This window comes from Suillus paluster, assembly GCF_016628075.1.
Source record: "Suillus paluster strain FC165 chromosome Unknown EDB91scaffold_31, whole genome shotgun sequence".
Classification (NCBI taxonomy): Eukaryota; Fungi; Basidiomycota; class Agaricomycetes; order Boletales; family Suillaceae; genus Suillus; species Suillus paluster.
In genome coordinates, this window is record NW_024537591.1 from 253,507 (window position 1) to 279,020 (window position 25,514).

The 25,514-nt window shown below is 47.8% G+C and overlaps 10 protein-coding genes across 10 annotated transcripts; 6 read left to right on the forward strand and 4 right to left on the reverse strand.

Annotated features, from left to right (window-relative positions):
* Positions 1-220: 220 nt before the first annotated feature.
* EDB91DRAFT_1347587 (uncharacterized protein) lies at positions 221-2,115 on the forward strand (the record flags this gene model as incomplete). The annotated part of the gene is made up of 8 exons (XM_041325933.1): positions 221-324; positions 380-549; positions 608-733; positions 784-1,074; positions 1,122-1,238; positions 1,297-1,589; positions 1,644-1,682; positions 1,735-2,115. 8 exons carry the CDS (start codon positions 221-223, stop codon positions 2,113-2,115), a joined length of 1,521 nt encoding a protein of 506 aa, XP_041176485.1.
* A 1,012-nt stretch (positions 2,116-3,127) lies between these two features.
* Positions 3,128-5,570, forward strand: EDB91DRAFT_448609 (cytochrome P450). Its single transcript, XM_041327302.1, has 9 exons — positions 3,128-3,476; positions 3,533-3,857; positions 3,911-4,059; positions 4,120-4,235; positions 4,304-4,435; positions 4,496-4,685; positions 4,741-4,950; positions 5,008-5,158; positions 5,207-5,570. Exons 1-9 carry the CDS (start codon positions 3,299-3,301, stop codon positions 5,274-5,276), a joined length of 1,521 nt encoding a protein of 506 aa, XP_041176486.1. The 5' UTR covers positions 3,128-3,298; the 3' UTR covers positions 5,277-5,570.
* A 1,362-nt stretch (positions 5,571-6,932) lies between these two features.
* Positions 6,933-8,490, reverse strand: EDB91DRAFT_448661 (uncharacterized protein). Its single transcript, XM_041327303.1, has 7 exons — positions 8,263-8,490; positions 8,095-8,207; positions 7,887-8,042; positions 7,759-7,837; positions 7,580-7,705; positions 7,338-7,528; positions 6,933-7,288 (listed from the first exon to the last, which is right to left on the reverse strand). The coding sequence occupies exons 1-7, from the start codon at positions 8,321-8,323 to the stop codon at positions 7,052-7,054; spliced, it is 963 nt and encodes a 320-aa protein (XP_041176487.1). The 5' UTR covers positions 8,324-8,490; the 3' UTR covers positions 6,933-7,051.
* A 507-nt stretch (positions 8,491-8,997) lies between these two features.
* Positions 8,998-10,126, forward strand: EDB91DRAFT_1138046 (uncharacterized protein). The gene is made up of 3 exons (XM_041318877.1): positions 8,998-9,553; positions 9,610-9,666; positions 9,718-10,126. Exons 1-3 carry the CDS (start codon positions 9,483-9,485, stop codon positions 10,049-10,051), a joined length of 462 nt encoding a protein of 153 aa, XP_041176488.1. The 5' UTR covers positions 8,998-9,482; the 3' UTR covers positions 10,052-10,126.
* Positions 10,127-11,128: 1,002 nt separating this feature from the next.
* EDB91DRAFT_1237710 (cytochrome P450) lies at positions 11,129-13,115 on the forward strand (the record flags this gene model as incomplete). The annotated part of the gene is made up of 9 exons (XM_041321616.1): positions 11,129-11,309; positions 11,369-11,693; positions 11,748-11,896; positions 11,957-12,072; positions 12,141-12,272; positions 12,337-12,526; positions 12,580-12,789; positions 12,862-12,997; positions 13,046-13,115. The coding sequence occupies 9 exons, from the start codon at positions 11,129-11,131 to the stop codon at positions 13,113-13,115; spliced, it is 1,509 nt and encodes a 502-aa protein (XP_041176489.1).
* A 790-nt stretch (positions 13,116-13,905) lies between these two features.
* EDB91DRAFT_1223855 (uncharacterized protein) lies at positions 13,906-15,473 on the reverse strand. The gene is made up of 7 exons (XM_041320945.1): positions 15,230-15,473; positions 15,061-15,173; positions 14,855-15,010; positions 14,727-14,805; positions 14,545-14,670; positions 14,303-14,493; positions 13,906-14,253 (listed from the first exon to the last, which is right to left on the reverse strand). Exons 1-7 carry the CDS (start codon positions 15,288-15,290, stop codon positions 14,032-14,034), a joined length of 948 nt encoding a protein of 315 aa, XP_041176490.1. The 5' UTR covers positions 15,291-15,473; the 3' UTR covers positions 13,906-14,031.
* Positions 15,474-15,852: 379 nt separating this feature from the next.
* On the forward strand, positions 15,853-16,995 carry EDB91DRAFT_1337002 (cytochrome P450). Its single transcript, XM_041325562.1, has 5 exons — positions 15,853-15,917; positions 15,997-16,186; positions 16,240-16,437; positions 16,528-16,663; positions 16,713-16,995. The coding sequence occupies exons 1-5, from the start codon at positions 15,903-15,905 to the stop codon at positions 16,780-16,782; spliced, it is 609 nt and encodes a 202-aa protein (XP_041176491.1). The 5' UTR covers positions 15,853-15,902; the 3' UTR covers positions 16,783-16,995.
* A 114-nt stretch (positions 16,996-17,109) lies between these two features.
* Positions 17,110-19,619, reverse strand: EDB91DRAFT_448861 (uncharacterized protein). The gene is made up of 4 exons (XM_041327304.1): positions 19,298-19,619; positions 19,043-19,239; positions 18,845-18,986; positions 17,110-18,791 (listed from the first exon to the last, which is right to left on the reverse strand). The coding sequence occupies exons 1-4, from the start codon at positions 19,467-19,469 to the stop codon at positions 17,155-17,157; spliced, it is 2,148 nt and encodes a 715-aa protein (XP_041176492.1). The 5' UTR covers positions 19,470-19,619; the 3' UTR covers positions 17,110-17,154.
* Positions 19,620-21,456: 1,837 nt separating this feature from the next.
* Positions 21,457-24,123, reverse strand: EDB91DRAFT_1082686 (uncharacterized protein; the record flags this gene model as incomplete). The annotated part of the gene is made up of 8 exons (XM_041315519.1): positions 21,457-21,885; positions 21,989-22,077; positions 22,129-22,462; positions 22,485-22,738; positions 22,790-23,243; positions 23,441-23,553; positions 23,648-23,706; positions 24,005-24,123. 8 exons carry the CDS (start codon positions 24,121-24,123, stop codon positions 21,457-21,459), a joined length of 1,851 nt encoding a protein of 616 aa, XP_041176493.1.
* A 533-nt stretch (positions 24,124-24,656) lies between these two features.
* EDB91DRAFT_1138082 (thioredoxin-like protein) lies at positions 24,657-25,513 on the forward strand. Its single transcript, XM_041318878.1, has 4 exons — positions 24,657-24,922; positions 24,984-25,181; positions 25,255-25,326; positions 25,390-25,513. Exons 1-4 carry the CDS (start codon positions 24,869-24,871, stop codon positions 25,420-25,422), a joined length of 357 nt encoding a protein of 118 aa, XP_041176494.1. The 5' UTR covers positions 24,657-24,868; the 3' UTR covers positions 25,423-25,513.
* The last annotated feature ends 1 nt before the right edge of the window (position 25,514 follows it).

The following is a 25,514-nucleotide window of genomic DNA, read 5'->3' on the forward strand; positions in this document are numbered from 1 at the left end:
TAGATCCCCCAGAAGAACGCCCCGAAGAACCCGTCTCATTACCTTCTCTTATCATCGCTATAACGCGGTCACTCTCGTTTACCGATTCACGATATCTCTCGCATCCGTCATCCGTCATTTGAAGCTAACACTAATCATTATCATTCCTTCAGCGGTCTATCTACCCCCTTCGCACTCGCATCGCCTCTAGCTACGCACGTCGTAGCTAACTTACACATGCATGCGCGATGGAAGAAAGGATATCGCACTCGGCGACAGGCAGTACTGGACCTGGCTGAACTATACATTGATGTACGCTATGTTATGTGGACCGCTCACGTCAAGGTAATTCATGATAGGTTTTCGTATACTTCTCATTACTAATCTGCAATCCTGGTAGTTGGGTTAGTTTTTTGACCCCGACGTCTGTGGATCTCGAGTTTTATTTCACGGGTACACAAATGAACTACTCCGCTGCCGCCGCACCACTTCAAGCTAATTGGGGCGGGTATGTTGCTCCATATCCTAGCGGGAGTTCACCACTTGTTACCTACATGAACGCAACAAGAGGTGATATCTCTCTTCACTCAGCAGTCACAATAAAATTAAACAACATTTGTACTTGCAGGCCTGCAGGGTTACGGTCTTCAGCAGGTGTCTCAGTATACTCAAGCCGGAACTGCGGCAGTCGTGAATGAGTTTGGCTCACCGTACTACATCCCCTTGCTGGATGCATTGTATAATGGTTCAACAGGTAGGTGATCATCTTGTATGCGTATGGCTACTGTGTGACACGAGGCTCAGGGGGTGTATTCATAAATCACTCGGCAATGACGCAAGATGCCAGTTTAAGCATCCCATCCGAATATGCAGGATGGACTCAAAGCTATACAACGTTCCAACAAGGCCTTAGTGCGGAAGTCCACTGTCGACAGCAGTCATTCATCAATGCAACCGATGTGTATCCATCTGTGGATTTATATAGCAGTGCATCATTGGGAACATCGATCGATGGGCCCAATGTGGGCGTCACAGTGGACTATGCTATACAGAGATGGTTGACGATCACAAATTGTTCAAGCGATTCAGTTGCTTGTGAGTGGACTCACCGCAAGTGAAATTTGTTGTCAATTCTCCAGCAGACACCATCGATATCCTGGCAATGGTTAATCTAACTGGTTCGGCTCTGGGCGACGGTGTCTTAATTGGCTCAATCTGCAAATACCAGGACTTCGAGAAAGCGACAAACCAGTCTTTCCGTGAGTAATCGTCATTTGGAACCATGTGGTCGAAACTCTGATCATGGAATTTGAGTAGTTGTTCTTATGCAAGGCTTTGAACCTTGGTACTCCTTCATCACACCCACGATTTGTGAAGTTTCTCCTCGTATTACATCCGTTAAGGTCGACTTTGATGGGACTACCGTGAACATCAACGAAACCACGAATTTTGAGCCGTTGGACCCAGAAGGCCAACAAGCCGTCTTTATAGACCAAATTTCAGACCTCATCTGGTTGATGACGTTTGATACGCAGAGTATTTCTGGAAATTCCATGGCAGCTGGTATTCAGATGGCCATACCGGACAGTGCTTTATTGAACTTCACGTTGGTAAGTGTTTTGGCATACATCAGTGTAGGAACTGTCATCGCTGACACGAAGTAGGAAAACTACCTGAGAGGGGCTATCGAATTACTTGGAACGGCAAGTTTCCACTTTTGTCGTCCAACAGTCGACTACATGTTTGATTATCCAGTTCTGGCAACTTGAGCTCCAGCAGATGAGCGACACCACCATGATGCAGTACACTGGAATAGTTCACGTACAGTCAATGGGATACGAGTACAAACGGTCAACGTCCCTTTTGCTCCTTGTGCCTCTGGCGGTCGTGGTGATTCTCACCTGCGTTGCTGCGGTCTACACACCTGCGGTAGAGCCGAAAAAGCCTGGAAAAGTGTCTCTCGACTTTAGCGAGGGCATAGATAAGGGGATGGCCGACCCTGCATCGTGCTTTGCAGACTTGGAGAACTTTGACCCCACCAATATCGTCCACCTCATGATGCTTGCTTCTAAAACCCCGCTGCCCCAGGAGTATACCCCAGGGGAGAACGAAGTCTTACAGTTTCATCTGAAATAGCGGGCTTGAAGGCATTCATCGGATACCGAGCAATTTATAGCTAGAATACTGTGAACACTGTCTACGGAAGGCGCGGCCAAGAGAACACTTGATAAATGGGTTGGGTTTTCAAAAAAAAAGATACGAAGCAACTATGTATTGTGGCAGTGGTTTTGTTGCATGTACGTCCGACGATAATGATCCCACTGCTTCCTTTCTACGCATCAATATATGTACTCCTCGTTGTCCGCGAGCCGCGAATCACACCACTGATACTACAGATCTACGACTCAATGGCGAATTCTCGTTCAACTCATTTCGCAGACTGACCTGCTATACACTCGATCTCGAACAAAACATCCTTGGTAGTGATGGAAAAGTTCGGTCCTGAACCGCGGTTCGAACCGGACTTTTCCCCACCTATTACTCCCACCTTTCCAATATAGTAAAGCGGTACCTAAGACGTCTGCTCACCCTTATATTAAGCCAAAAAGCATTATTTGTGAGGTCCAGCGGTCCAGACCAGCAAATCAAGGTCACTTAGAACATTAAGTATTGTTAGCCTTGGGTAGCACGCGGGAAAGCTGACACAAGCACTATATTCGGTAATAGCGCGCCACCACTGTTGCCGCCAATGCTCCGCTCATCGTTGTGCACAACGAGCTCAACAACGAGCTCATAAACAGGGAGTAATCTAATGAGATAAGGAGTAGCTAAGTTACCCATATTGAATAAATAAGAGAAATATAACAGTATCACAATGACAGGCAGATATCAAATATAAGCGCATATTCGAGGGGTAAAGTTAGATGTCAAAAGAAAGACAAACATATCAAAGGGACGTGGTACGTGCGGCTAAGCGCAGTCGTTACAGTAATACATCAATAATTTCCACATAATTTGGTTCTCCGTACTGTGAAATTTATTTTGTATTGCTTGACATGTTTGCAATCCCTATAATGTACGCTATCTACTTTTCTACCTACCTAAGTGACCGCCAAGTGCTGCGGAACTCGCTGAAGTACCGCAGCATAGACTTCCCCCGCTAGTTAGTAACAAACGTTACTAATCAGTAATAATAATGGTGACACACAGGTGCCAAGGGGGCTAAGGTGATGTCATCGCATGCTCAGGGTAATGATTTAAAAGAAGCGAGCTCGAGCCGCAGAATGGGCGGTAGTCGACCCCACCTGTTATCTGTTGAATGTCGTCTGGTATAATCGTCCTCTTTGTCACTGCATTCGCAGTTTACTTCTACAGCCGTCGATGCAGTAGATTGCCACTACCACCTGGGCCACGTCCAAAGTTCTTCACTGGAAATGCGCATCAACTACCCAAGCAGGAACCTTGGCGGATGTACGCCACTTGGGCGGAAAGTTATGGTGCATAGTCTCCAGTTCTCTACTTTCTGGGACACTTGCTAACCTACTTCTCATAGGGCCCATCCTCTCCTTCCGTGTACCTGGCCAGCAGTTCATAGTGCTCAGCTCCTTAAAAACAGCGACTGAATTGCTCGATTCACGCGCCACTACGTATTCCGATCGTCCAAAATTATGGATGCAAACAGAACTTGCGATGCGCAAGCTGAGCGCGTTCAGCATATCTTTCAATCACCCGTATTTCAAGACTTATCGCAAGATGTTCAAAGCAAGTCTGAGTCCCCGCAATATACAAAGCTACCAGTCACTACAAATCGAAGAATCTCGAGTGTTGCTTGATGGTCTGCACAAGGACCCCGAACAATTTTTTGCGCACATCAAAAGGTAAAAAAAATCGTGATTGGGTTTGTGTTCTTCGCTTCTCATCGGAGGTGCAGGAACGCGGCGGCCGTTGTCCTTAATCTCGCATATGGCTGGAAGGTCACTAAGAATGACGATTATCTCATTGGCATCGTGCAAGAAAAAATTGCCATGTCTGCCATACTGTCCCAGCCTGGCCGTTGGTTGGTCGAAGTGATACCATCCTGTAGGCCATCCTTTCATTTTCCGAGTTATTATAAAGCTAAGCAAGCCAACCTTCTATGAGTACGTTTCGTACCATCATGGTTCCCAGGCGCAGGTTTTAAACGCGTGGCCTTCGACCTCGGGCAAAAGCGAAGTAGGATTGATACAATACCATTTGACTGGACGAAACAGCAAATAGTAAGCTTTGCTACGCAATATTGTTACTTCCTTCATCAGAGGCTCTAATAATTGTCATCGCCGCTTAGAAAAGTGGTAACTATGCTCCTTCGTTCGTCTCAGAACAGCTCCTTCCGGAGGATGGGTCCACGGTCGGCGCCGAGCAAGAAGAAATCATCAAGTGGTGCAGCCAGGGGATCTATGCCGGGGGAGCAGACACCGTAAGATTTTTTTTGCACCTTCCCTCATATGCATTGTGAAACAATCAATGGCATGAACAGACAGTAGCAGCCACCAAGTCTTTTGTTCTAGCGATGATGCTCTATCCCGAGGTGCAGACGCATGCGCAGGCAGAGATCGATGCTGTCGTGGGCCAAGACAGATTTCCCACTTTCGAGGATAGAGAAAAGCTTCCGTACATCGCAGCGCTCATCCAAGAAATCCTCCGCTGGGCACCCGTGGCACCACGAGGTTAGGCATATTTTTTTTTTTGTAGTTTCGTTCCCGCTCACTCTCAATGACCCAGGGCTCCACCACCGCGCGATGAAGGAAGACGTCTACAAAGGGTACCGAATTCCTAAGGGTGCAATCGTCATAGCAAACATCTTTTCCATGTCACGCGATAAAGAGACGTACCCCGACCCATTGGAGTTCAGGCCCGAACGCTTCCTCGGACCCTCTCCCCAATTGGACCCGCACAAATTCGTCTTTGGGTTCGGGCGTCGTGCATGCCCTGGTGCGTATCATTCGGATAACACTGTCCCGGTCGAAACTCAGATTGTAATTGAACGAGTGCCTTCTATTTCAGGTGTCCATTTTGCCGAAGCATCATTATACCTCAATATTTCTTGTACCCTTGCTGCGTTCACGATCGCCAAACTGCTCAATGAAAGAGGGGAAGAGATTACACCCCCTGCAGAGTTCGAGTGTGTTGGTCCAATTCGGTACCTCATCAGTCTATGACCCTGAAACATATTCTTACACACCCAAAGGCACCCTAAGCCATTCAAGTGCAGGTTCATCCCAAGAAACAAGGAACTGTTGGCATCTCTCTCTCAATAGCCAGCTTATCAGTCACGTTGATTATAGTGGTGTGTTCACACTTTATTATAGTGCGGTACTGGCATGGCTCGGTGATTTTCATCTTCTCAAAACAAACAGCTGTAACTGTAATTCAAATTTCATGCCGTGACGGCCCGTGATAGACGGTCGTTTCTCTCGTCAACAGCCATACTTCTTAAATTACCGGGACTCCTGCGACTGGACACTGCCGTCTTATCCGGTCTCCCCTCCTGTTGTCATGTCGTTCCGTCTGCGTCTGCTGCAGTCGCTCTCATAATAAGTCAGAATTTCTTATCGGTTCGTGTCCTGCCTTTAGACTGGTACGCCTCAATCGGTGGTTTCTTACCTTGCTGCTGTGTAGTGCTAAACGGTCGAACTCGATGAAGCCTCAACTTCTGGTGGTTGTACTTGCTCGACCTGTGGTGCTTAAGCTCAGTCTTTCTCAGGGCTTCTCGATGTCGTGATCACGTTTGAATATTCTGCGGTTTGATTGTAGTGTCATGCAATTCTTCGTGCTTCTGCCAATTCACTGCTAGAGTTGTCAGGGGTGAGGCCGTCGGTACGTGCCGAAGGAGGGTGTAATATTGATTGGGAGTGTACGTGCGCTAGTAGGACGCGGTGAAGCGGTGTTCCCTCTCCCAGCGCTCGGAGATGGGGGGGGTAGACTTTACAAGCCTTGAAACAATTACCAGCTGTATAGGCCCACCTCAAAATCGGTTACCCGAATCCACGAATCGACTTTGCAATTTGATTCTCGACGACGCGAACAGGAAATTAGGGCGCTGCGGAACGGTACCGACTCCTCTTCAATGAATCGAGGCCACTTTTCTTTCACGGTGATGATGACCTGTCCCCATGCGATTTTCCTACTCTGTATTGATGATACTTACTCGGTCGGGTTCAAATCGTGCAAGCTCGTCAGTTAACTCACTTGGATGATTTGGACACGACACGATTAGTATTTATCGACTCATCTGGTTTAGCAGTTTGCTTCCGATTGACAAAGCAAAGTGTTGATCACTTGGTCGATTCGAATAAAACGCCATTAGTACTGATCAACTCATCCATAGCACTTCCATCATCAGAGATTAACATTCACTACCCGGATATTTGAGCTGATAGATGGGTCGAGTTACATCAACGTTGATCAAGCTTATGATATCTCAGTAGCCATGGTATTCTTGGTATTTTAGGCAGCATTCAGGACCATCCCAGCAGAATATGTCAGGCAAGAGATGATTCCGGTGGCCACTGGTAAGGCTCCAGAGTGAGTGCCGCACCCTGGGCGCTATGTAATTGTCAGTGTGGCTCCGACTCCCCTCGCTTTATTCATGTCATAGATCAACACATATATGTAGGTACAACAGCTAACTTCAGGAAGGTTACATGGATGGACAGAGCATGCACTGTCACTACTTACACGGACAGTGATTCATCCTGCAGATAGTCGGACCGTCAAAGGTAACACAGCTTCAGTTGAAGCATCCACATCAGTCTGGCCCAAATCATGTTCTTCTTTCTTTAGTCGGTCAGTCATCTCCTGCAACCTGTCCAGGATGGAAGGACATCATTTGTGTCTGTTCTAAAATGCGATAATGCAATAAATAACTTCAGCGACCCAATGATGAATATATAGTATAAAGATGGGGCGTATAGCGCCTGGTACAATAATGTTCGATGTAGTGAGACCATTGTCTGTCTCGTCCTCCGAAAACAGGATCGGCGACCTAGCTGAACGCAGACGGAAAGGTTGCATAGAATTGAACATGACCAATTTACAATTGAAAGAAACCCCCCGAGAGCGGTTGGCCATTCTTTCTTCCCATTATGTCAGATTGAACGATCTCCGACTCCTGCATGGTGAGCATAGTCATCGGTTCCCTGCTGGAGTCGACGTCTCGGACACCTCGCCCTCTAAAGCGAATGCTCCTCATTTGCGCAGGTTGCTCGGTGGGGGGCCTGCCGCCTACGTTGAAATGCACTTGCAGGATAATGAGGCAGAATATGATTCCCTGAAGAAAAATCTTATGAGCCGTTTATGTCCAAGCCAAATCAGCTTACCACAGTAGGAATGATAACGCCCAAAATAATGTATTGGCCATTGGATCCGATCAAGAATGTTGAAAGGAGTGCAAGGACACACATGGTATATAAAGGGCCGCTCTCAATGATGACAATGAAGACGGGTAAAAAAGTGCCAAGCCCTCCTGGTATGACACGGCTATTGCGATAGATGCGCCAGGCAATCAAAGCTGCGTTGTTCTGGTCATCAGGTGCCTGCAGATCTGGTGCAACAGACGTACTGGTACAGGTGGCGCTGGTAAACATGGTCAATGTATAGAAAGTGGCGATACACCCAGAAGTAGCAGCGGAGATATTGGACAGCAGACTGGTTCGAGAGAAGGGCCAAACAACATAGTACCCAAGGGCTGAAAAATGACATGGGATGAGATGGTCAAATAACGCCTATCAGAATACTCACCCGCAGTGGCTGACAGCACGATACAACCAGGAATGGCAATGAAGCGGCTTCTGTTGTTGAGCGCGTAAACTCGCCAGATCTAATACCCTACTTAGAGGAGAGCGAACATCTCGGGTGGTGAAACTCACAAGTACACCATCAGCAAGAATGGTTTGCGTGGCGTAAAGTGATATCAATGCAAGATTCAATGGTGAAGCAATGTCGGAATAATAGGCATTTGCACCAATCGTATCCACCTGGAATACGAATGCCTCTAACCCTCGAACAAAATCTATGATTAGATGCTGAAAGTGATCGTGTTAAACTTATTCCCCCAAGAGGATTGATTTCACTTACGGCCGTTGCGACGCAGAGCAGTAAGGTTGCCACTGGGATAAGAAGTCGCCGTTGAATGCCAGTTTTCTTAAAGAGGACGAACAATGTTAACCAGTACAAAGTGAAGAACACGCCTATTTGAAATAGTGAGATCCAGCACCATCACTCTTCTACCAGTGGGCAACGCACCGTACAATAAGGTCTCAAAAAACAAACCTAAGAATGCAGCTTTGGCCACAGATATGCTCATGGTCGGTTATGTCACTTGACCACTGAGCCAGAATCGCACAGGAGACAGGCCAACGATGTTTCTGGGTGGGGTTGAGCGCAGGAAGTGAATAAGATGAAGACCATAGATGTGTTGCTGTGCGAAGCTGTGTCCCTCAAAGCGTACTAGTAGTATGCGAAGACATTCATGATGGTGTCTGTGTTGTTATTGGATCCATGAAGCCTATCTTATCACTGTCAGTATATTTATACCGCAGTAGTGATGTAGAATGAAATGACTTACTGCGCAGTGCGGTGAGCCTACCTGAGCGGTGAGCCTCCGCAGCTCAGCGGCTGAGGGCTCTGATCACAGCTGTTGCGTAGAATGTGAAATCTCCGCGCTACCTATTTATAGGTAGACTAAGGTATACGTGGGTTTTGTACCATAGTTTGTACCTCTTTGCCAAAATTTTGATTCTGGTAGCCCGATGCAAGATCTTCGTGTCCCTCCGAGTTCGAGTCGTTTGTGGGGGTTTCGTTACTTTTCTGTCGTCAAAAACAGCAATCGAGGAATACCTAAAAAGGCAATTTATATTGCCAAGCGGCCCAAGCCTTTGAGCGTTTCTCTCTTTGTCTTTCACGGTGGAGCGGTGCAGACCAAGAGCCTGCCTGCCTCTGGGGAGGCCTGGCAATGATGATGAGCTACTCTACGACAACGCTATGCTGCTGACTCAGCTACGCAAACCATGGCAAACACCTGCCTCTCCGCCCCCTCGCTGGGGGGTGCCCCACTCCAACGGTGATGATGACCTGGCCCCTTGCGATTTTCTTACTCTGTACTTATAATACTTACTCGGTCGGGTTCCAATCACGCAAGTTCATGAGTTGACGATTTGGACACAACACGATTAGTATCGATCAACTCATCTGCACCAGCAGCTTGCTTCCGATTGACAAAGTGGTTCGTCGACCACTTTGTCGATAAAACGCCATTAGTAATAATCAACTCACCCATAGATGATAACTCACAGTGCTCTTCGTATTTTATGCAGCGTTCAGGACCATCCCGCCAGAATATCTCGGACAAGAGATGATTTCGGTCGCTACCGGTAAGGCTCCAGTATGTGTGAGTGCCGCACCTCGATCGCCTCGCTTTATTCGTTCAGCGCCTATATGCGGTACAACAACCAGCTGCCAACTTCATGAAGGCTACATGGATGGACGGAGCATGCACCATTGCTTACATGGACGCCATCAGCTTCATCTACTCTATGATACGTAACTTCATCTGTCGCTTGACCGGTTGGAAACCCACGTTCTCGGCTAACAGTTTCTCCCAACTCATCAAGCTCATTTGGAGATTTGCTTGGTCTACTTTTCTATCACGTACGTGCGCGGTCTACTTTGCCTTTGCCTCACTCACTTTCTTTCCCGCAGGCTTTTGGTGAACTTGATTGAGATGGTCTCAGTGCTCGATGCGGTCCTGTCCATCTTTACGAATGTCCTGGTTTCACGTATGCTTTCAGTTGCTTATATAGACAACACAACACTTAAGATATTGTATTTCCTTCGTATACCGCTCTACCTGGCTTCAGCGCTTGCATTCTGGAATAACGAAAGCTCAACAGGTCATACCTCTTTTCTTCCACGGGAGCATCGGTTCGGTCGACGTTGTTGGCTGTCAGGTCCGCGTAGGTATCACACAATTTCCCGATGTGCGCAACGTGAGGATCCAACCAGAAGCACCGTTTATCGAGGGCCGGTTGCGTAGGAGGATCTGCCATAGATTTCATTATGGTTATCTGTATCCTAGCTTTTGCTCAATCCATCTCTATTAATACTTGAGGACGATTTCTATCTACATACGCAACCTCGAGGATGGTTTGTTGGCCAGGTCTGAACGGTACGGCAATCGAAGGCATGCCTATATATAGCCGAGCTTTTTTCTTGACGAGCCGTCTTTCTCTCTCTTTCATGGTTCACCCCCATGCGATTTTCAAACTCTGTGTTTATAGTACTTATAATCTCGGTCGTGTTCAAGTTTGCTCAAGGAACTCACTTGGACGATTTGGACACTACACGATTAGTGTTGACATCGATCAACCCATCATCAACTCCAGCATTTTCTTCGCATTCAGATCGTGTAAGAAATTCTGCTGTTCCCACGTGTCCTTCGAATTCGTTGGAGCAGTCCACTTTCTTGGACAGTTCGAATAAAACACCATTAATTATAATGGTCAACTCATCTGCATAGCACTTCACAGTACCATCATCCCCCCCCCGAGAGGTTCACTACCTGGATATCCGAGTCTATGGGTCAAGTCACATGAGTGTCATGATATCTCATAGTACGCCTAGTATGATTAGGGTAGTATAAAAGGTTGATCGTCCATGCGATTTTCTTACTCAGTGCTTATAAGTTGTAGTACTTACTCGGCCCAGAGGTTCAGGTTGTTCAATCTTGATTCAGAGCTGACTCACTTGAGTCTGGACACGACACGATTAGTACTTAGTATTGATCAACAGCTATTACCGGTGACTTATTTTTCGATGATGCGCCCGCAGTGCCCCATCTACCTGCGCGGTAATGAACATCACGGGAGTCAAGTTAAGTCGGACTGTCAAAGTGTCCGAGTCATATGATCATCTTGTTCTGCGAAGGAACGACTGTCTTCTTTCTTCTATAGGTCTGGCTTGGGAGATTACTATGTCCGAGGGGTCACGGTGCGGCTAAGGTGAAGCAGTGTTTGAAGTCGCAGGTACTATTCACATGCTCAGGGATAATGACTTAAAATGAAGAGAGCCCAAGCGCTCAGGTTCGATAGTCGACCCACCTGTTACCTGTGCAATGTCGTTTGGCATAATCGTTCTCTTTGTCATTGCATTCGCAGTTTACTTCTACAGCCGTCAACGCAGTAGATTGCCACTACCACCTGGGCCATGTCCAAAGTTCTTCACTGGAAATGCGCATCAACTGTCCAAGAACTTCGAGCCTTGGCGGATGTATGCTACGTGGGCTGAAAGCTATGGTGCATATTCTTCAATTCTCTACTTCCTGGGAGACTTCATGACCTACTCCTCACAATAGGGCCCATCCTCTCCTTCCGTGTGCCTGGCCAGCAGTTCATAGTGCTCAGCTCTCTAAAAACAGCGACTGAATTGCTCGATTCACGTGCCACTACGTATTCCGATCGTCCAAGATTATGGATGTACACAGAACTTGCGAAGCGCAAGCTGACCGCGTTCAACATATCTTTCAATCACCCGTATTTCAAGACTTATCGCAGGATGTTCAAAGCAAGTCTGAGTCCCCGCAATATACAAAGCTACCAGTCGCTGCAAATCGAAGAATCTCGCGTGCTGCTTGATGGTCTGCACAAGGACCCTGAACAATTTATCGCTCACATCAAAAGGTAAAATATTCTCGTGGCTGGTGTTTGTTTCCTCGCTTCTCATCGGAGGTGCAGGAACGCAGCAGCTGTTGTCCTTAATCTCGCATATGGCTGGAAGGTCACGAAGAATGACGATTGTCTCATTGGCATCGTGCAAGAAGGCCTTGCCATGTCTGCCATCCTGTCCCAGCCTGGCCGTTGGTTGGTCGAAGTGATCCCATCCTGTAGGTCACCCTTTCATTTTCCGGGTTATCATAAAGCTAAGCAAGTCAACCTTCTATGAGTACGTTTCGTACCATCATGGTTCCCGGGCGCAGGTTTCAAACGCGTGGCCTTCAACCTCCGGAAGAAGCTCAGTAGGAGTGACACAATACCATTTAACTGGGTCAAACAGCAAATAGTTAGTTTCGCTACGAAATATTGTGACTTCCTTTATCAGGAGCTCTAACAATTGTCATCGCCACTTAGCAAAGGGGCAGCTATACTCCTTCATTCGTCTCAGAACAGCTCCTTCCGGAGGATGGGTCCACGGTCGGCGCCCAACAAGAAGAAATCATCAAGTGGTGCAGCCAGGGAATCTATGGCGGGGGAGTAGACACCGTAAGATCTCTCAAATTTGCACTTTCACTCATATTAATCGTGAAACAATTAATGGCATGAGCAGACAGTAGCAGCCGCCACGTCTTTTGTTCTAGCGATGATGCTCTATCCCGAGGTGCAGAAGCATGCGCAGGCAGAGATCGATGTCGTCGTGGGCCAAGACAGATTTCCCACTTTTGAGGATAGAGAAAAGCTTCCGTACATCGCAGCGCTCATCCAGGAGATCCTCCGCTGGGCACCCGTGGCACCGCAAGGTTAGGCATATCATTTTTTGTAGTTTCATTCCCGCTCACCCTCAATAACACAGGGCTCCATCACCACGCAATGAAGGAAGATGTCTATGAAGGGTACCGAATACCCAAGGGTGCGATCGTGATAGCAAACATCTTTTCGATCTCGCGCGATAAAGACATGTATCCCGACCCACTGGAGTTCAGGCCCGAGCGGTTCATCGGTCCCTCTCCCCAGTTGGACCCACACAAATTCGTCTTTGGGTTTGGGCGTCGTGCATGCCCTGGTGCGTGTCATTTGCATAACGTTGTCCCAGTCGAGACTCCGATTGTAATTGAATGAGTGCCTTTTATTTCAGGATTTCATTTTGCAGAAGCGTCGTTATACCTCAATATTTCTTGTATCCTTGCTGCGTTCACGATCGCCAAACCGCTCGATGAGAGAGGGGAAGAGATTACCCCTCCTGCAGAGTTCGAGAGTGTTGGTCCAATTCGGTAACTCATCAGTCTATGACCCTGAAACATATTCTTACACACCCAAAGCCACCCTAAGCCATTCATGTGCAGGTTCATCCCAAGAAACGAGGATCTGTTGGCATCTCTCTCGCAATAGCCAGCTCATCAGTCGATTTGAACTAAACTCCCTGGATTACAGCTGGTCTGTTCGCAATCGATCATAGTGCGGTACTGGCATGGCTCGGTGATTTTCATTTTCTCAAAACAAAAAACAGCTGTACTAGTAACTGTAATCCTGTCATACCGTGACGGCCTGTGATGGACGGTCGTATTTCTCGTCAGCAGTCATGCTTCTTAGATTAGTGGAACTCCCGCGGCTCAATACTACCCCCCAATTCATCCTTATCTCGTCTCGTCTCCTGTTGTCATTTCGCTTCGTCTGCGTCTATTTGAATAAAATATGATCACCTCATCCATAGCACTTCCGTCAGAGGTTAATGTTAACGTTCACCACCGAGTACTAGTATTGATCGATCAATGCTCTTGGTATGTTAGGCAGAGTATCTCGAGCAAGAGATGATTTCGGTGGTCACCGGTATGGCTCCAGAGTGTGTGAGTGCCGTATCTTTTATTCGATCAGCGCATATATCCGGGTACATCAGCCAGCTTCAGGAAGGCTACATGGATGGACGGAGCACGCATCACTACTACTTATACGGACAATGATTCATCCTGCAGATAGTCGGGTCGTGAAGAGATAACACAGCTTCAGCACACCAGTCTGGCCCAATCACCTTCTTCTTTCTTCAGTCTGTCAGTCATCTGCTGCGACCTGTCCAGGATGGAAGGGAATCATTTCTGTGTCTGTTCCAAAATGCGATAAACAACTTCAACGAGTCCATCGTGTGTGTATAGTGTAAAAATGGGGAGGTATAGCGCCTGGTACGATAATGTTTGACCCATTGTCACGGTCTGTCTCGTCCTCCGAAAACAGGGTCGGCGAGCTAGCTGCTCGTAGATGGAAAGGCTACATTGAATTGAACGTGACTAATTTACAATTGAAAGATATGCCCCTAGACCCGTTGGTCACTCTTTCTACCCATCAAGTCAGACTGACCGATCACCATCTCCTCCGTGATCTGCATAGTCATTGGTTCAAGGGAGCCCACGTCCAGTACACCCGGCCCTCTAAAGAGGTTGGTCATAGTGCTCCTTGTTTCAGTAGGTTGTTCGGTGGGGGGGCTATAGCCTACGTGGAAATACACTTGCAGGATGATGAGGCAAAATGTGATCCCCTGAAGAAAATTCTTATGAGCAGTTTATGTCCAAGCTAATCCAACTCACCACAGTAGGAGGGATAATACACACCATGACAAATTTGCCATTGGATCCGACCAAGGATGTTACAAGGAGTGCAAGGACACTCGTGGTATATAAAGCGCCGCTCTCAATGATGACGATGAAAACGGGTAAAAAAGGACCAAGACCATCTGGCATGAAATATCCAGTGCGATAGATGCGCCAGGCAATCAAAGCTGCAATACAGTGGTCGTCAGAAGCCTATAGATCAGGCGCAATAGACGTACTGGTACAGGTGACACTGACAAACATGGTCAATACATAGATTGCGGTGATACACGCAGAACCAGTGGTGGAAACGGTGAACAGCGGACCGAAGTGAGAAATAGACCAGATAACATAGTACGCAATGGCTGCAAATTCTCGCGGGTTAAGACGATGATCAAATAATATCTCCCGAGATACTCACCCACAAGGGCTAACAGCACAATACAACCAGGAACGGCAATGAAGAGGCTTCTGCTGTAGAGCATATAACATCGCCAAATCTAATACCCTACTCAGAAGAGAGCGACCATGTCGGGTGGAGAACCTCACAAGTGCACCATCACCAAGAATGGTTTGCGTGATGTAGAGTGATATCGATGCGAGATTCAGCGGCGAAGCAAGGTCGAAATAATAGGCATTTGCACCAATCGTATCCACCTGGAATACGAATGCCTCTAACCCTCGAACAAAATCGACGATTAGACGCTGAAAGTGACAGTATTAAGCTATTCCCCAAGAGGGTTGATTACACTCACTGCCGTTGCGATGCAGAGCAGCAAGGTTGCCACTGGGATAAGGACTTGCCGTTGAATGCCAGTTTTCTTGAGTAGGATGAATAGCATGAACCAATACAAAGTGAGGAACACGCCTGTTTGTGATAGGTGAAATTCGATCTCGTAGATATTCTACCAGTGGGTAACGCACCGTAAAACAAAGTTCCGAGAAACAAACCTAAGAACGCAGCTTTTGCCAAAGGTATGCTCATAATTACGGCCGGTAATGTCGACGGACCAACTGAGCCAATCTCAGACGGGAAAGATTAAGCCAATGGAGTCTCTGGATTCAAGCACAAGGTCTAACCGAGGGAGTTACGGTTGGTTAGGGTCGTCGGGAACAGTACTTATGAGAGTCAGTAAACCATATTATTAGAGCGGGTCGATCATCATCGATCATTATCAAAAAAAGCCCAAGTCGAGTTTTAAACTCGCGTGAAAAACCCTCCAAGCACGAGCCTTGAGTTTAAAACATGACATATACCGGGAGCCTCCCTGGAGCCTAGTTTTTCACTGAGCCCTAGTCGCAAACCTTCAAGAGGCGTCAATCTAAATCTCGATTTGGAATGCATTACAAACTTGGACATTCCGATTCCGTAAATTTGCACACACTGTGTGATCGTCGATCCCTCCTGAGTCCTCTACGTCAAGAAAATTTACGTTTACCTGAGTTCACTTTCATGTTCTATATAAGTATGAAATATAATGGGCATCGGTGCTAGCGCTACTTCTACAGCCGCCGACGCAGTAGATTGCCTTTACCGCCTGGGCCGTGTCCAAAGTTCTTCACTGGAAATGGATTTCCCAAGAAAGAGCCTTGGCAGATGTATGCTAGTACGGTACGTGGGCTGAAAGCTATGGTGTATATTCTCCAGTTCTCTGCTTCCTACTTCCTGACACAATCAATGGCATGAGCAGACATTAGCAGCCGCCACGTCTTTTGCCCTAGCGATGATGCTCTATCCCGAGGCGCAGAAGCGTGCTCAGGCAGAGATCGATGCTGTCGTGGGCCAAGACAGATTTCCCACTTTCGAGGATGGAGAACAGCTTCCGTACATCGGAGCGCTCATCCAGGAGGTCCTCCGCTGGGCACCCGTGGTACCGCAAGGTTGGGCATATCATTTTTTGTGGTTTCGTTCCCGCTCACTCTCAGCAACCCAGGGCTCCAGCACCACGTGATGAAGGAAGACGTCTATGAAGGGTACCGAATACTCAAGGGTGCGATTGTGATAGCAAATATCTTTTCGATCTCGCGCGATAAAGACATGTATCCCGACCCATTGGAGTTCAAACCTGAGCGCTTCCTCGGCTCCTCTCCCCAAGTGGATCCACACAAATTCGTCTTTGGATTTGGGCGTCGTGCATGCCCTGGCACGTGTCATTTGCATAACACTTAGACTGTCCCGGTCGAAACTCCGACTGTAATTGAATGAGTGCCTTTTATTTCAGGATTCCATTTTGCCGAAGCGTCGTTATACCTCAATATTTCTTGTACCCTTGCTGCGTTCACGATCGCCGGACCGCTCGATGAGAAAGGTGAAGAGTTCACACCTCCTGCAGAATTCGAGAGTGTTGGTCCCATCCGGTAACTCATCAGTCTATGACCCTTAAACATATTTTTTACACACCCAAAGGCACCCTAAACCATTCAGGTACAGGTTCGTCTCAAGAAACAAGGATTTGTTGGCATCTCTCTCGCAATAGCCAGCTCATCAGTCAACTTGAGCTAAACTCTCCGGATTACAGCTAGTGTGTTCACGGTTGATCACAGTTCGCTCCGAGACTTGGCATTGGATGACTTTCATCTTCTCAAAACAACAAATAGGTGTAACTGTAATCCAAATTTCATGCCATGACGGCTTGTGCATACTTCTTAATTACTGGGACTCCCCGCGACTCGATCCTGCCGTCCAATTCATCCTTTTCCCGCCCCCCCTCCTGAATGTCATTTCCCTCCCTCTGCGTCTGAAATCGACCTTAAGGTGATTCATGGGTGTTCCATGTAAGTAGGTTACAGTACTGTCAAGTTATCAATGATAACGTGTCAGTCATCTCCGTTCTTCGAGATGCATACAACTACAATATCTCAAGCGTCCCGACATTGTCATGAACAGCAGTCATGTCCCTAACTTGCGCAATGATTGTGTGATCCGAAGCGATCCTCTTGTACTCCCCACCACGCTGCTGCGCAAGCAAAAGTGCACCAAAAGGCTGTCCCAGGCGCACGATCAACCTCAACGCTCGGGAGTGAGACTCCGAATCAACAAGCTCATTTTCTCCAGGATCCTCACCGAGCGATTTGTCTGATGAAGACTCCGGCTCGGACCCACTGTCCACGCTCCATGCATCGTTCGCGAGATCAGGCAGCTCTAGGTCATAACGATTCCACGGACGGACGAGCAAGAATGGTTCCCCAGGAGACCTTGCCCGCGAGAACTGAATCAGTCTATCTTCTGTGATGATTAACATGTCTTGAAGTCCATCTGCCTTGACTTCATAAGTGAAACATGTCTCCTGGCCTTCACCACGCCTCCGTCTGACTTCTGTGATAGGAAATGCGATGCAAGGAAGTTGCAACCTGCGGTTCGCGAAACGAGGGGTGTTCAGGGTCTTAAGCCGGTTATACAGCATGGAAGCCGGCTCCACAATAGCGGCATTTTGTAGTGACAAGACTGATGTCTGTATCTGGTCTTCAGATAGGAATGGCAGCGTGCATGGCGGAGGTTTATACGAGGCAATATCAGCTGGTAGACAGCTATTGAACTCGGATGATTTTCCGACCCAGTCCAGGGCAGTGATGTCACCCGACTGGGCCACGATCTCCTGCAAGAGCCGCCCGAGTGCGTTTTGTTTCGTCTCGCCATAGATGACAGGTAAATGAATGCCGAAGATGCCAAATAATGAGTATGCGATGTCTTCCTGTAAAGTGGTGACGCGCGTCGATGCCCATTGCAGCTTCTCGCGCGGGCCTGTCATGCCCGGACGGAAGGCGACAAGCGCCTGCGCATTTATGCCTGTCGAATCCTCCAACTCCTTCAGGATAGTGACAGACTCCTTATGATTGGGAGAGCGGTCGTTGAGATACAAGGTCCAATCTTTTTGGTAGAATAGAACAATGTTAGGAGCCAGGAATTCTTGAACAGTCCATCCTCGTGTATTCCAAGCGCTGTTTGCGAGTGCGCCCAACTTCGCTGAAGGCAGAACATCCAATAGGTAGACGATCGTAAGAGCTGACCGGCGATACCAGACAAACATGGAGTTGACTGATCGTTGGAGCTCGACGTTGTTATTCTGGTCGATGCAGCACGTATCGCTCCACGCCCAGCGATACCCCGCATTACGAGCAAGTTCGCAGAACTTTTGCAACTTCACCACTGTTCCAACTGGGTCCAACTCGTATACGACCTTGTCCTGAACGTTGTGCAGCAGTGGTTCCTCGTCTTCCCACCTATGCGATAACATGACCCAACTGAAGTACTTTGCGACCGCTTCTGTGACGCTTTCGGTCTGGAGGGGCACGCGCATCATTGATGAAGAAAAAAGCTCCTTGTACTCCATGCTTTCCATGAAGGCATATATCTGTGCTTGTCGATTGCATAAACGCCCAGTGGACGTATTGAGCAGACGAAGCGGAGCGTTTTCCAAGTGGGTGTTCACAGCTCGTCGAATAGTGTCTTCTACTTCAGATCGACTAGCATACTGCTGACGCAGCTCTGCAGGAAGTGTTCATTATACTCGGGCTGACGCATGAGTGGTTTGGGCTTACTTTGTATCAATTCGTCGGGCGCATCATCCTTCAAGAGCATAGTTTTGAAGGCCTCGATGGCTTCATAATAACGTCGTGCGCCATGAAGCGCTGCACGCTTGACTTCGTACCCAAGATAAAAAGAAGGATTTATTTCCAGGATCTATGAATCGGTCGTATAAGCACGACTGCTAGAGACATAATGAATATCGCCCACACCTTGTCCGCGTCGAGAAGGGCCTCTGCATAGAGATTTCGTGCCAAATTTGCCTTACTGCGGTGCGCAAAGAGGGACTCGCATGAGGAGTCCAGCCTAAGCCCTGCTGAACATAGTTCGATAGCTGCCTCATAATTGCTCGCAGCGATAGCCTCGTCTCCCTTTGCGACACAGCGCGTAATGCAGTTTTTCGTGAAGGCTACAAAACCACTCGTAAGCGTCGATATTCCAGTCATCTAAGACCCTAAAGCACTCACCAGTGGACCATTCGAGGTATCTGTCCTTCACGTCCTCGTCAATCGTGCGCATTATGTATTGGTGAGAGTCGACCGCTTCAATTACTTGATCGCTGCGAAGCAATGCGTCACACCGTGTCATTGACAAACTACGTTGCCGAGCCTCCTTGACAAGCCCTAGTGCACCGAACATAGACCGCCTCACAACGCCGTACGCCCCGTCGAACGTATCATACGCCCATTGGAGTCCTCCTCTGTTACGTTCGTATTCGCGCGCTTTACGGGCTTCTTCGTCTGAGATCCCTGGGAGGATGGGTGGGGTGAGTTTGACGGGAGGGCTGAGTAGCTCGACGGGGGTTATAGTTGTTGGGTCTATGGTACCAGTCACAGAAGCCGTTTCTTTGCCTTCGCTCGCGACCACGGGGCTTGATACATCAGAAGTACTAGCGGGCGATATGATATGGTCAGACGGGCCGGTGTGACTATTGATGAACTCAGGACCGGCGATTCCGCAGATAGCTACAATAACATTGTATGTCGTATCCCGGGAGTGGAACGAGGCGAACGCATATTTTGCCTGTCGGGTGGTTATTTGAATGGCCTTGGGGGTGACAAATCCCTTTCTTCTTCTCGACAGCGGTTATTTCGTATATTGGGATTGACAACTGTGGAGGTACTACTGATAAGTCTGCGAACATGAAGAAGCGCATTGATCGTACATTGGTGGTCCGGCCGAAAATGCTGGCGTGGAAACATATGTAATTCTCCGAAATGTACATTCGGCCTTGGACGAGGATCTCGCGTTGTAACGCACACCCATAATCTAGAAAATATGAAGAAGACGTTGACAGTGCAACAGAATGACTAACCTTCGATGAGATAGTCGCCTTCGGGGATGCTAGGGAACAGCTCATGGAAATCTGCATTACGCTTCCAGGAGGCAACGGCAAAACCTGTCATAGGAACTTGAATGTCCTCGTTGATATCAAGTCCGGCGTCTGACTCGGATGCCTCGCTCTCTTCACCAGAGCCTTCATCGCTGGAGTGAAGACGCGGTGAAGCGGTGTTCTCTTTATTAGAACTTCCACCCGGAGAAGGGAGCGTAGGCTTGACAAGCTTTGAAAAGAAGTTTGGCGTTATTGCCAACCTGGTAGAAGGAAGGGCTGTCTTCCTTCTGTTATCTGCCTAGGTGAGATTATTGCTAGCTAGGCCCTTGGCGACGCGACGAGATCAAAGCCGGTTACCTGGACCCACAAGCCGACTTTGCATTGAATGTCGACGACACGAACAAGAATTTAGGCGCTGCACTGGGTGCGGAACGGGACCTCTTCAACGCCGTCCGAAGAATACAGCAATATTAATCCGAGGGTATAAGTACCTAAAAAGGCAACATATATATAGCCAAGCGAAACCTTTTTCTTGACCAGCGATTCTCTCTTTCTATTTCACGGTGATGATGGTTTTCTCATATAATATATAAACCACGGTGCCACCCACATGCGATTTGCTTACTTTGTACTTCCTGTATACTCCAGCAGTTTTCTCTGATTCAAATTGTCCAAGTGTGTGGATAGCACACCTTTCCGTACTAGCTAAAGGAGCTGAACTCGCTTGGACGATTTGAATTTTGAACCAATCAACTCATCTACTCCAGCAGTTTTCTCGAATCCAGATCATCCAAGAGGTCTCGCTGCCGCGAGCGTTCTCTTTCGCGGGCAGTTGATTTTCTTGGACGATTTAAGTAAAACACCATGAATTCCAGTCATGTAGCTTGCTGTTGTATTTCTGTCGGTCCCCCTCGCTTGGTTTCTTGCTCTTTTTTTCTCGTACTCAGTCTTTCGTCTTTAGTGTGGAGTTTTCTTCCGTTGTCATCAGGTTGGCATGTCTTTCCGTGCCTTGGGATGGAGTCCTTGACTTCGTCCCTCGGCACACACCGGTCATCGGTCAATCTATCTCTGTGTAAATCTGTCCATTGCCACCGCCAAACCTTGAGAAGGTCTGTCTGATGGTATTGTGTTCTGAGCTCCCTCCTCATCCTGGTCTCTTCGCCAGAAACGACGGAGCCCAAAACACAGATGTTTGTATGTGGTTCTATAGGCTTCTAGCTACAAGTTGCACTACTTTTTGAAGCTTTTCGTATCATTGTTGAGCAGTGAAACACATGTGCAAATCGATTTGCATTACTGGGTCATTGATAGTGTCTCATTAAGATGCTCCCCGTTTTTCGAACAAGCGCAATGTCCTAACGTAGACCGATCGAGTGTGGGTGAATTGAGTTCGACGAGGGGGCTGAGGGGCTCGACGAGGGCTGCGGCTGTTGGGTCTATGCCTGCTGGTGTGAATTGGGATTGGAGTTCTTGAATGTACATTCGCATGGCTTTACCGAGGTCAAAGTGGTACACTCTTTGGCCGCTGATTGCAGATTTTTCGATGAGACCTTGCGTGTGACACCATATCATAAGCATAAGACTCCGTGAAGAGTAGAGAACAGCGCACTTTCGATGAAACTGCTCCCAGTCAATTCCGCCTACACAGTGACGATCACTCTCGTGGAAATTGCGCTTGCCCGCATTATACATGTCTTCGCCTTCACGGAGAACGCGCGGCCGCTGGCCACGTCAGGTATCCTCGTCGTCATTAACATAACGATGTGGTCGTCAAAGTCGCAGGTCAAGGTTTCATCGTGAATCTCGCACTTTACTTTGGGCCTACGGCATTATTCAGGGGCTCGATATACGACATATGCTGCGCCAAACGCTTTGAATCATCGCCGATAGGAGTCCAATCTGATATCTGCACAGCTAGACGGTGAGGGTCAGTAGAGACCCCCAGCAGAGTGACATGTCATTTACCCATGAGATTCTGATCCACCTGCCAGTGCATGAAATCCTCGATAAACCCGCTCGCAAACATCAAGTGATAAATCTTGTCCGGCATCTCAGGCAACACAGTTTCCAGCACTATCTCATCAAGATGCTCCCCGTTCTTCGAACATGCGCAATGTCCGAGCGTATCTATACCTGCTGGGATGGATTCAGATTGGTGGTCCTGGATGTACATCCGCATGGCTTTGTTGAGGTCTGAGTAGTATACTTTTCGGTAGTCGATTGCTGATTTTTCGATGAGGCCTTGCATGGCGTGAGTATGAGCATAAGTAACCTCTGGCGAAACTTCTCCCAGTCGGCTCTACTTAAGTGGTGACGATCACCCGTGTGGAAATAGCACTCGCCCACATTGTGCATGTCTTCGTCTCCACGGAGAACACGCCCCCGCTAGGCACATCAGGCGTCCTCATCATCGTCAGCATAACGACGTGGTCATCAAAGTCGCGCGTTAAAGCTTCATCGTGGATCTCGCACTTTGTGTGCTTCGGGACAACGTTATTATTCAGAGGCTTGATATACGACATGTTCCGCGCCAAAAGCTTTGAATTGTCGTTGATCCAATCCGATATTTGCACGTCTATGTAGATGGGGAGTTAGCGCTGATTCAATAAGATGAAAGGCCGCCCACCCATTAGTTTCTTATCCACTCGCATGAAATCCTTGATGAACCTCTTGCCAAACATTAAATTGTAAATCTTATCCGGGATGCCGGGCAACACAGTTTCAAGCGCAATCTCATTAAGATGTTCCCCATTTTTCGAGCACGCGCAATGGGTGACTTTGTTGGCGCGAGTCACAGGAGCTGCTTCTTTGCCTTCGCTCATAGTTACGGGACCTGAAATATCAGAAGTGCTAGAGGGGGATATCATATGGCCAGACGAGCTGGCGAAGGTATCGGCGGAAGTGTCCTCAAGACGGGCGAGTCTCCAGATGTTTGCGATGATGTCATACGTCGTGCTCCGGGAGAGGAACGAGGTGAAGGTATATTTTGCCTGTCGGGTGGTTATTTGGATGGCGTTATGGATGATGAAGGCTGTCGTCTCCTTTCCGAGAGCAGTTATTTCGTGATTTGGGATTGAAAGCTGTGAAAGTATGATCAGTCTGCGAGCATGAAGAAGCGCATTGATTGTATGTCAGTGATCCAGCCGTAAATGTTGGCGTGAAAACGTATGTGAATTGACTCTTCGAGATATATATTCGACCTTGTATGAGGATCTCGCGCTGTAGTGCAAATATGAAGTAGACATTGACAGTACTAGTTTGAGACGAAATGACTAACCTTCAAGGAGATAGTCCCTTCGGGGATGCTAAGCTCATCGAAATCTGCATTACGTTTGTTACTCCGAGTCGCAACGGCGAAACCCGTGACGGGAATTTCCTCCTTGATGTCGACTTGATGTCAAGTCCGTCGTCTAACACCCCACTCTCTTCGCTAGAAGCAAAGGTATCTGTCTGACCGTCGGAAAAGTCACTTCGACTATGAGACCTGCCTCGTGCAAGTACTGGCATTGACAGAGCTTGGCATAGATGGCATTGAGGTAGGGACTGGAGGTATTTGAGAAACAGCGTTTGTCATAGCTATACCAGAAGGTTTGCGAGTGGGCGCAGCTATGAATAGACGATGTCAGCCTTTCTTCTCGCCTGAGCTGGGTACGGCTTGAATGGGTTTGGCGTCAGGGGAGATTATGCTAATATTTACTCTGCCTTTATCGCTGGAGTTGTCAGGGCTGAGGGCGCCTGTACGAGTTGAACGAGGGTGTGATATTGATTGCGAGTGTAAACGCGTTGTACTTAGTCTCCCCTAGTCGGACCATAATAGAAGGAAGACAGTTGTTCCTTCTACGTTGTACTAGTATACGTGCCGGATGGACTCGGTGAAGCGGTAGTGTTCTCTCTACTACCACTTCCACCCGGAGAATGGGGCGTAGGCTTCACAAGCTTTGAAAAGAAGTCGGGCGCCATTGCTAGCTTGAAGGAACGACTGTCTTCCTTCTGTCATAGTGAGAGACTACTATTGCCAGGTAGGCCCTTGGCGACAAGATCAAAGCCGATTACCTGAACCCATAAGCCGACTTCAAGTTTGCATTGAATCTCGACGACACGAACAAGAATTTAGGCACTGCAAGTACTGGCTGCGGAACGGTACCTCTTCAACGATCATGATGTGGAACATAGCAATCGAGGGCATGAACACTATTCTACCTAAAAGGAAATATATATCGTAGCCAAGCGATAACCAAGCCTCTTTCCTCATCACGGTGCCACCCACATGCGACTTTCTACTTGTAGAGTCTTATATACTCAGGATTCAAATCGACCCGGTGTGAACCCTTCCAAAGGAGCTGAACTCACTTGGACGATTTGAACCAATCAACTCTAAGTAATAGTTTGCTCGAATTCAGATCTTTCAAGAGATCCAAATGCCTTACACTTTTGCTGGAGCAGTCGATTCAGCTTGGATATAATACCAGATAATACCATTAGTAATGATCAACTCATCCATAGCATCGTCCCCAAGGCTCGGTTATGTGATCCCGAGAAGTTCACTACCCGGATATCCAAGCTGATTAATTGGTCGAGTCAGCGTGAGCAATCATTGATGATATCTCATGATACTGCAGTAGTATAAAAGGTCGCGTTCAAAACTTGTCAAGGAACATCCCACCAAATTTCAACGTTCTCAGACTCCCTAATCATCGTCAAGAATATGGCAAACGATTCAATCACCGTGATCGAAACTGCCGAGCAGTACCAAGAACTCGTAGGCTCTCATTACACGCACATCTATACGCATACGACTAACATCCATCCCGATCGCACAGATCAATAGCCCAGGAAAGACCACCATCATCGATTTCTGGGCGGACTGGTGTATGCCCTGCAAAGCCATAGCCCCCCGATTCGCAAAACTCGCCGAAGATAACACAAACGACAATCTCGTCTTCGCGAAAGTCGAACTTAAGATGGAAGAAGCGGATCATTGGACGGGTCCGGTTGCGAACGAGCTGAAGATAGTGTCTGTGAGTAGTATTTGTCTGACAGATGACTGGGGTAGTACAATGGATGCTCACTATCACCTTGTATTTTGATCAGATACCGCACTTTGTGGCCCTGAGAGATGGCAAGAAGATCGAGTCTCAGAAGGGGGCTCAAGTAAATCTTGTTGTGCGTGTCATATTTCATGGTCCAGGCGTTTTTGCCATTGTGCTATACTGAGAGGTTTTGCAGGCTTTTGTTTCGCAGGTCCAGGCTTTGGAATAGAGGAAGTGATACCTGATTCATTATCATATCACAATAGATTAGTGAGATTAATATTGATTCACTTATTTCTGCGTTTCGCTGCGAGCCCAGAA

Bases quoted from the DNA above. Each gene is read 5' to 3' on its own strand.
- EDB91DRAFT_448609 (XM_041327302.1), top strand. From the start codon at position 3,299: ATGTCGTCTGGTATAATCGTCCTCTTTGTCACTGCATTCGCAGTTTAC. The intron at 3,858-3,910 runs GTAAAAAAAATC...TCGGAGGTGCAG, and splicing joins TTTTTTGCGCACATCAAAAG to GAACGCGGCGGCCGTTGTCC. The intron at 4,236-4,303 runs GTAAGCTTTGCT...ATCGCCGCTTAG, and splicing joins ACTGGACGAAACAGCAAATA to AAAAGTGGTAACTATGCTCC.
- EDB91DRAFT_448661 (XM_041327303.1), bottom strand. From the start codon at position 8,323: ATGAGCATATCTGTGGCCAAAGCTGCATTCTTAGGTTTGTTTTTTGAG. The intron at 8,208-8,262 runs GTGCGTTGCCCA...TATTTCAAATAG, and splicing joins TTTTGAGACCTTATTGTACG to GCGTGTTCTTCACTTTGTAC. The intron at 7,529-7,579 runs GTACGTCTGTTG...AGAACAACGCAG, and splicing joins TACCAGCGCCACCTGTACCA to CTTTGATTGCCTGGCGCATC.
- EDB91DRAFT_1138046 (XM_041318877.1), top strand. From the start codon at position 9,483: ATGAAGGCTACATGGATGGACGGAGCATGCACCATTGCTTACATGGAC. The intron at 9,554-9,609 runs GATACGTAACTT...TCTCGGCTAACA, and splicing joins ATCAGCTTCATCTACTCTAT to GTTTCTCCCAACTCATCAAG. The intron at 9,667-9,717 runs GTACGTGCGCGG...TCTTTCCCGCAG, and splicing joins TTGGTCTACTTTTCTATCAC to GCTTTTGGTGAACTTGATTG.
- EDB91DRAFT_1223855 (XM_041320945.1), bottom strand. From the start codon at position 15,290: ATGAGCATACCTTTGGCAAAAGCTGCGTTCTTAGGTTTGTTTCTCGGA. The intron at 15,174-15,229 runs GTGCGTTACCCA...TATCACAAACAG, and splicing joins TCTCGGAACTTTGTTTTACG to GCGTGTTCCTCACTTTGTAT. The intron at 15,011-15,060 runs GTGAGTGTAATC...TGTCACTTTCAG, and splicing joins TGCTCTGCATCGCAACGGCA to CGTCTAATCGTCGATTTTGT.
- EDB91DRAFT_1337002 (XM_041325562.1), top strand. The intron at 16,187-16,239 runs GTTGGGCATATC...TCAGCAACCCAG, and splicing joins GGCACCCGTGGTACCGCAAG to GGCTCCAGCACCACGTGATG. The intron at 16,664-16,712 runs GTAACTCATCAG...ACACACCCAAAG, and splicing joins GAGAGTGTTGGTCCCATCCG to GCACCCTAAACCATTCAGGT.
- EDB91DRAFT_448861 (XM_041327304.1), bottom strand. From the start codon at position 19,469: ATGTTCGGTGCACTAGGGCTTGTCAAGGAGGCTCGGCAACGTAGTTTG. The intron at 18,987-19,042 runs GTGTGGGCGATA...ACCGATTCATAG, and splicing joins CCCTTCTCGACGCGGACAAG to ATCCTGGAAATAAATCCTTC. The intron at 18,792-18,844 runs GTAAGCCCAAAC...CACTTCCTGCAG, and splicing joins GCCCGACGAATTGATACAAA to AGCTGCGTCAGCAGTATGCT.
- EDB91DRAFT_1138082 (XM_041318878.1), top strand. From the start codon at position 24,869: ATGGCAAACGATTCAATCACCGTGATCGAAACTGCCGAGCAGTACCAA. The intron at 25,182-25,254 runs GTGAGTAGTATT...TATTTTGATCAG, and splicing joins ACGAGCTGAAGATAGTGTCT to ATACCGCACTTTGTGGCCCT. The intron at 25,327-25,389 runs GTGCGTGTCATA...GAGGTTTTGCAG, and splicing joins GGGCTCAAGTAAATCTTGTT to GCTTTTGTTTCGCAGGTCCA.